Raw genomic sequence first — 8,079 nt, forward strand, 5'->3', positions numbered from 1 at the left:
TGCCCCGCGGTGAGGCGGCCCCGCCCGAGCCGCACTCATGGCGGTGGCCAGGAAGATCAAAACTTTGCTGACGGTCAACATCCTGGTGTTCGTGGGCATCGTCCTCTTCTCCGTGTACTGCCGCCTGCAGGACCGTTCTGCCGCGCTGGTGCAGGTCGTGCGCGGCGCCGACCGCCGGGTGCGCAGCCGGCACGCCAAGGTGGGCGCGCTGGCCGACCGCGAAGCCATCCTGCAGCGCCTGGACCACCTGGAGGAGGTGGTCTACAACCAGCTCAATGGTGAGCGCCCAGAGCAGGGTCCGGTGGGGGCGCGCCGCTGGGCCAAGGGGCCAGGACCCACGCCCACCCCGGCCGTAGGCCGCAGGGCTGGAACCAGCCCCTCTGTGTGTCCGTGGGAGTGAATGGCCTGGAGGCAGACAGAGGTGAGGGCTCTTAGAGTCCTCCCTTTGGCAGAGGCTGGCCTGGATGATCACTCAGTCATTCATTCCTCCAGTGAACATTTGGGAAGGACCCCAGCCTCCCACCCAGTGACTTCAAACTTAACTCCCCAGGAGAACTTGAGGGAACTTCAGGAGAGGTTCTTAGGATCTACCTGGCAGCAGGCAGCACCAGGGTCCAGGGGTGAGGGCAGGCTGCCGGCCCCCAGGGCTTAGGTCAGGCTTATTCCCATCCTTCTGCAGAGGTGGAGGGAGGGGCAGGTGCTGCCCTCTAAATGGCTGATGTCCTGTCCTTGCCACTGGGGCTCACAGGGGACCCACTGAGGCTGTGACCCCTGACCCAGACAGAATCCCATCTGGGCTGCTCAGGGCTTGTGCCACGAAGTTCTGTGGTAGGGAAATGCTGAGGCCTGGCTGCTGTGTGGACAGATGAAGTCCAGGGTCCAGCAGGGCTGGGCAGGAGCTAACTGTTCACATGGATGGAGATTGTGCGCCTGGGAGTCCCCAAAGCCTTGAAAGTGTCCTTTGCTCTGTGGGACCCTGGGAAGGTCAGCATTGGTGTCAGGGTAGGTCAAGGCCACTGGCCACAGTAGTGAAATGAGTACTTTTCCACTTTGGGATGGGCAGGATGGACACAGGGAATGCTGCCCCCCCCTCCCCCGCCAGGATGAAGGAAGGAGAATGTTTGGGTGTGCCCACTTTACCAGGGGCTTCTCCCTTCTGGTTCATTAGGCTGTTCTGTTTTCCGCATTGATAGCCCCAGCAAACCTCTTCCAGGAAGTGCCAGGGACAGGGTCACAAAGGAGGTGGCTGGGGGCTGGGATCTGTGTGCTGCCCTGTGCCACATGTGTTGGGGGTAGAGATTGGGGTCTTCTGACAGGTTCCTTTGGGGGCCCATCATGTGGGAGCCTGGGTTGCAGGTGGGCCTCTGAGCCACAGCCTGAAGGGGCTGCCTAGTGTGTCCCCAGGCTGAGGACCATCTGGCCTGCTGGTGGCTCACTCTTAGAGAGATAAGCACGCCCAGACCCCTCAGTGCGTTCTGGTCACCACGGAACACTTGGCTCCCTGGGGATGGCTGGCCAGCTCCCTGGCTTTTCTGGTCTTTGCTTTTCTCCTGTAGCCACGAGAGGAGAAGTTCAGCTGGAGCGGCCACCTGGCCATTCCAGCAGTGATTCATCTCCTGGAAGGTGGCGTGCCCCGGTAATAGCACAGAGCTTTATTGAAGTGTATTTGCCAGGGTGTTATGGTCTGTTTTATGGGGAGAACCGGAGGATTATATAAAAACATTGGCAGCTTGTTGGGGTTGTGTAACATCGCAACGGCCGGCAGCCCCGGGAACTGCTCTCCTTGCCTTGCCCGCTGAGAGCAGGAACCAGGAGCTTTGGCAGAGAAAGCCTGGACCCTCAACCAACTTTTCTGACATCAGTGGGGAGAGAATGACGTGACTGGGGATGTGGCGTGCCACCTTCCCTCCCCAGCCTCTCCGCCTGCCCCCCCATCTCCCCCTCTTCCTTTCTTTTTAAATGTTCTCCTCTCTCTTCTCCTCCCCCTCTCTCTCTCTCTCTCCCCCTCACCCCAATCCTTTCCTCCTCCCACCATCCCTCTTTCCTCTCCCAGCCTCTTCCTGGTCCTCTCTCTCTCCCTCTCTGCTGGGGCCACATTATGTCCCTCTCTCTGACATGTGTGCCCAGGAGTGTCTAAACCCAGGAGCTATTCAATACTTGCTCCAGGAAATGACAAGAGACAGTGGAATCTGTCACTGCTCCTGGGCAGGTCCCCAGGAGGGCACAGTCCAGTGGCAGGGAGGCCCTCTGAGGCCTCCCGATGCATTCTTGCCCCCTCCTGGATCGCAGGAGTTGAGGAAATCCATGAGTGCATCCAGGAGGGTGCAGCCCGGTCTCTCCATCACCGGTTCTATTTCAGGTCCCGGAAATCTGAGATTGATTCCTGGGAGTTTCTGCCAGATGCTAATCCGGCCGAGTTCAGGAGGGAGAAGGAGAAATCCAAAGCAAGATTGATCTGTCACTTACATTTCCTCGGCCTCAGCGGCTCCCTGGAGATTTCTCTTGACTTCAGAGAATCTGTGAGAAAGGAGGTACTGGGGGACGAGGACCAGTTTCCTTAGAGCCAGGGGGAGCCAGAGGCTTTGGTGAGGGAGCAGGCCGGAGTGGGCCGTTCTATGGCTGGCCCAGCCATCTGTACATGGACACCTCACTGAGCTTTGCAGCCCTTGTGTGGGGTATAGGTTGAAATCTCAGGTCTAGAGGGAGATTCTGTCAGGAAAGGCGTCCCCCAGACGGCAGGAGTGTTTGCTTCTGAATTAGGTGCTCAAGGCAAGAAGAAATGTTTACAGATGAAAACCACCCTTATGCAAACCCTAATCGGGCCTAAAGCACAGAACCCTGTTCTTGTGCCTGCAGTGGCTCAGTGAGCCTGTAAACGCCAAGCTCGGGAGCCTCTGCAGCCAGGGAACAGAGGCAAAGGCGCCACCCTCTGATGTCCTGTCAGCCCCTGCCCTTGGCATCTGACCTGTGGCTGGCCAATGCGGCAGGGAGAGAGAGTGGGCAAGCTGCTAGCAAGGTCTCTCCTGGGGCGCCGAACATACCCAGGGGCCTCACTGCACCTACGAGTCCCACCTGCCACCTCCTGCCGGGAGCCCTGAAGAGGAGAGACAGTATTAGGGACATGCTGAGGATGGGATGTGGTGGCTTGATCCTGGTTGTTGGCTTTCCAGGGTGGTTTCTAAAGTCGCCCACTCGCACAGTGCGCGAGTTACAGTCAGAGGAGGTCAAGGCCAGGTCTCACGATAGAAGAGGCACAAGGCAGGCTGCTTGCCCAAGGTCATTCTCAGACTAGGTGGTGACAGCTGCTGAAAGAGGCACCTGCTTCAGAAGGACCTCCCTTTATGCAGTTATTAACCGATATCACAGACCGCCAGGCCAGAGAGGCCCTGGGGCGTGTGACCTCTGCCTGCCCGGAAAGTGGATACCACTGCCCTGCATCCTTCAGGAAGCAGGTCCGGCCCTCCTGGCCTCTGGGAGCTTGCCTGCCTGTCCTCATCCTCTCAGGGCAGGGGCTTCTAACACCAAGGTGGGGGTGCCCTTGCACAGGGGCTCCCGGATACCTGCAAGTGCCTGCTCACTTCTGAAATGATTCATTGCTTTGGCTTCAATAAATGTATTTCAAGAGGCAACCGTGAATCACAGCTACCCCGTGAGTTGCAGGGTCTACGCTCCTGGAAGCTGCTGCCTCCAGAGGCTGCTTGTTAGGGGGGCGTGGGTGGGGCCACCTGGGCACGGCCACCAGATCAGGAGGGTGAGTTGACTCCAAAGGCAGAGACTCTGGCAGGGCCACTGGGGCTACTTAACACCATGCCCGTCTCCTGCTGAGAATGGGGTCCTGCAGGCTGGTTGGGTCAGCATGTGGCCCCTGGTTTGGGCCTGGCCAGGGACTGAGGCTGTGGGTGGGTAGGCAGAGGAGAGTCCAGTGGCTGTTGGTGCTGAAGGGGCCTCCCTAGGCCACCCTTGGGTCCCAAAGCATGGGGTAGCACATGCCCAGCACCAGGAGTTGTTCACAGGGAACCAGAGAAGCCAGGCAAGGGGAGGGGATGCCCATCACCAGCAGGTGTGCCAGGCCCTCTGGCTGCAGGGGCAAAGCCTGGACAGTGTCAGCCACAGGAACATGGCATGGCTGAGGGGCCTGCTCTGGAGCCTGGGAAGATGCCCAGCCTGCCTCTCATCCTGCTCAGGTGGCACCTGGCACGAGGGGATGCCCGTCCCTGTTGTGCTGGATTGAGACACAGTGGGCAGGACTGGGGCTCTGCCCATCTCCCTCTGGCCTGTCCAGCACACACCTCCCTCAGGAGCCTCCGGGTGCAGGTGGCGAGGCAGCTTCCCCTTGGGCCCCAGGGGATCCAGGCCGGCAGAGAGCGCTTCCTAAGCAGGCAGGTTTGACTCCAGAGCTGCTCCCTGCAGGTCAGCCATGGGCCCTGCCCTCATCCTTCGGCCTCCTGGACTCCTCCCCAGGAGCTACAATGTTTCCATGTGGCCAGGCCAGGCAGCGGAGTCGTGGTGGTCGGGGAGACGGCCATGGTGTGCTGGACGCTTTCTCTAATTGCGGGTCTGGGAGGGTCTGGCCCCCACATGCTGCTGTGCCTGACTCCAGGGTCGTGGCCCCCCACGCCTTGCCCACTGCTGCCTAAATACCAGGAAACAAAGCCCTGCATGGCTGGTCCCCGAGGCAGGCCCCAAGCATGCACTGTCCCCGCTGCTGTGCCCGTGCCTGGAGCAGCCGGTCCCCTGTCGAGGTCAGGGCATTGAGGTTTTGCCTCTTCTTCCTGTCTGGGCTGCTGGCCACCTCCTCACCAGCGATCCTGGCAGGACTGATCACAGGTGTGTGGGCACCGCCAAGCCTGGACTGAACTGGGAGTTATGGTCAATGGACACCGCCCCTGACCTGAGCCAGGAGAGGGCTGGGGCCAAGGGGAGGCCTCTGTGCTCAGCTCAGCCCCTGCGTAGGTCCAGCCCCAGGACTGTGTGGGAAGGATCGTCCAGCCTGCCCTGGCCGGAGACCAAACGATGCCTGGAGCTGCTGGGAGCCGGGAGCAGGCAGATCCTCCCCCGAGCCTTCATGGGGCCATGCTTGTCCACCCAGGATTGCAGCTCAGACTGTGGGAGAAGCCTGTGGTGTGAGGCCCCCATGTGGCGCTGTGTGGCAGTAACCATGACCCTCACACAGGGGCGTTGGTGCCGGCCTTGGGGTCTGGGTAGGTGAGTAGGGCTGGGTGTAGGCAGGAGCCAAAGGCCCTGTGGTGACCTGAGGGTCCTGGTGAGCAGCCCTCCCCCACTCTCCTGGGTGGCCTTGTCACCTAGGAAGGATGTTAACAGTGTCTCTTGGGGCTTGGAAAGTGCTGGAGGCTCCCAGGGAGGATGGCTTGGAATGCTGTGCCCAGGAGCACTTGGGCCCCACCTAGGACAGTGCTGACCACCAGCTAGCTGGTCTTAAAGCAAGCCCGTGATTTCCTGGGACCCATCTCCCAGCCCTTCTGGCCCCTGTCCTCAGGTCCCCAATCACCGACAGGACCCTTGGCAAGTGACCATGGTCCTGCTGATGGGCAGATGGGAAAAGCAAGCTTCCAGGGTGGCTGAGACCTTGCCCCCTCATGCTGAGTGGTCATCTGACCCACACTGCCCTTGGCCTGAAGGGTCCTTGGTCTCTGCTGCCCGCCAGGGCCATCTGGGACACCAGAAGTGTCCCTGAGGGTGAGGCCCCCACTGCTGAGGACCCTTAAGAGCATGGCCAGCTCCTTCCTTCACCCAGGGTACATCTTTGCCTTCCTGTGCCTCACTTTCCTCCCCTGGGGAGTGGGTGGGAGGCGCCCACCACAGAGCCTGGTGAAGCCGAAGGAGTTGGCAGGGAGGAGCCTGCCAGGCACCAGATCCCCTCCTTACCAAAACAGGTGACCCAGGACTGGCCTGAAGAGAGCTGGTCTCAGTGCCAGGAGCGTCCCCTCTGTGCCCTCCTCCAGCCTCTTGGCCATGCTGGTGGCAGTGCCGGCCAGTGGCAGTTCCCCAAATCCCCAGCCTCCCTCTAGCTCCGCGGAGCCATCCCCGGGTTTGGGGTCTGGCAGCACGTCTGGTAGACTTTAATTGCCACTCTGGTTTTCATTTTCTATTTACTAATATTTTGGGCAAATGATGCAGGTTTTCTCTTGTTGGTAGGGATATATTACTTATTTAAGAAGCAAATTTATTTAATTCAGAAGACGAGCCAATTTAAAGGAAATGCTGAGGAGTGGGGACTGGAGAGCTTGTGAAAGGCCAGATCCCATAGGGGGTAGAGGCAGGGCTCCGGGTCACCTGGCCTCCCTGACAGGGCGAGAATGGGAACTGAAGTCAGGCTCCCAGCCCGGGACGTGTCCTGCCAGAGGGCCTCTGTGGTGCTGGGTCAGATGGACAGGATAGACCAGTGCATTTGGACACGCTGTGAGAGGCCATGCTTCCCGCCTTCTGGTTAGGGTCCTGTCCCCTCCCTGGGCCTGGCCAGCGCCTGGCTGGGGGTTAAGGTTGGGAGATGCTCCTGCTGGCCCTGCCGGATGCCAGTGCACCCTCAGGTCTGCGGGGAAGGGGCTGGGGTGCCATCTGCTTCCCGCGCTGGTTCAAAACTGGGGGGGTGGGATGTTGGGGAGAGGCGCCCTTCAGGGACTGGCGGCTGGTGCTGACTGATGTGGTCCTGGGTCGGGGCTGGACCCCAAAGGCTGGGAGAGAAGTGGATGGGCTCCGAGGCCCCCAGACCCTGAGAGGGAGACAGGTGGGTCAGTGCCGGAGCCATCCACGTGTGCCCATGGCTCCGTTCCTGGGTCAGCACCCATAGCTTCCTCCCGGTGTTGTGCTGTAGCCCGAGGCCCATGCGGGGTCCAACTGCTCCTGCGAGCAGCCCTGCCCCTGCCCCTGGCCTGGATGAGAGGCCCTGTCCCTCTGCAGAGGCCCCTCAGGTGCCGGAGCTGCTGATGTTTCACTTTTAAGCAGATAAACCAAGTGCGATTGACTGATGCTGCATCCCGGGCCTGGTGGGTGCCAGGGAAGTAATGGAATCCGCGAGGTGCCGGGACTGCGATGGACTCCTGCCGCCCAGCGGTGGCTCCTTCCTGCCCTGCTGTCCCTACCCTGATGGGAAGGATTGAGGCTCTGCTGCAGGGTGGGGGTTGAGGGCCCGGCTGGCGCTGGTGGGCTGGGGCTTCCAGGAAGATCTCAGAGGAAGAAATCTCAACGTAGCTCACAGACTGGTAGACTCTGGCATCTGTGTCTCACAGACCCCTGCCACTGATAGGCGCCCTGGAGAGCAGCCCAGTCCAGCCCTTCATGGGGGAGGACAGATCTGCAGGGAGTTGGCGCTGAGTGAGGGCATCACCAGCATCACCTGGACCTGTCCAGCTTACCTACAGAGGCTGCCTCAAGGGAAGATGGGGAGACTGGAGGCCCAGTGTCCTCCCAGTGCTGGTTCTGGGGACTCTGGGGGCCTTGGTGACCACCTTGACCAGCCTTAGCCCTGAAGGGCTCTGGACAGCTGGGGGTCCTGGCCACAGAGGTGTGGATGCCAGGCGGATCTCGTGGTGGGCAGGCTGGGATGCCACGCACTCAGCCTTGGGCAGGAAGCAGACAGTGGAGGCTGCCTAGCACCCCATGGCTCACGTGGGCCCCTGTGCAGGTGACAAGCTGGGCACAACTAGCCGAGCCAAGCCCATCTGCTCTTCATGCAAGTGGTTTTTCTCAGTGTTAAGACATTTCCACAGAGTCAATCCTGGGACAACCGGATGATCCACTGAGGCCAGTGGATCTGGGGAGCAGAGGAAGAGGTACCTTGTCCAGCACAGCCCAGACCCGGGGAGAAAGAAATGGGCTGGGAGGAAGGGGAAGTCTACATTCTCTCTCTTCCTGGCAGAAATAACGAAAGACTAGGTGGGAAGGCAAGGGGCAGACATAGTCTCGTTCATTTACGAATCCGAGGCTTGGAACACTGGGCAGGCTCTATGGAGGCCCAGCCTGGTCTAGGCTTTGCCTTGAAACAGCGTCTCCCTGGGGGCCCTGGAGCGCTTCCTACCTGCACCTGCAGCTTTGGCCTTGGGAGCCCGGGGCGGGGGGGGG

At 60.5% G+C, this 8,079-nt stretch overlaps 1 protein-coding gene across 2 annotated transcripts in view; it reads left to right on the forward strand.

Annotated features, from left to right (window-relative positions):
- Galnt9 (polypeptide N-acetylgalactosaminyltransferase 9) overlaps positions 1–8,079 on the forward strand; it is a 66,156-nt gene that overhangs the window by 1,647 nt on the left and 56,430 nt on the right. Inside the window, exons 1-2 of one of the 2 annotated variants that reach the window (XM_048785876.1) lie at positions 142–278; positions 2,360–2,531. Coding sequence is in view for 1 of the 2 variants with exons in the window: in XM_015505599.2 (XP_015361085.1) it covers positions 38–278 (241 nt within the window). In the remaining variant the exon portion in view is untranslated. Of the gene's footprint in view, position 1; positions 279–2,359; positions 2,532–8,079 lie in introns of those variants that run through there. The other variant, XM_015505599.2, reaches the window with a different exon arrangement.

The sequence above is a fragment of the Marmota marmota genome, unplaced genomic scaffold (assembly GCF_001458135.2).
Source record: "Marmota marmota marmota unplaced genomic scaffold, marMar, whole genome shotgun sequence".
In the NCBI taxonomy this organism is placed as follows: domain Eukaryota; kingdom Metazoa; phylum Chordata; class Mammalia; order Rodentia; family Sciuridae; genus Marmota; species Marmota marmota.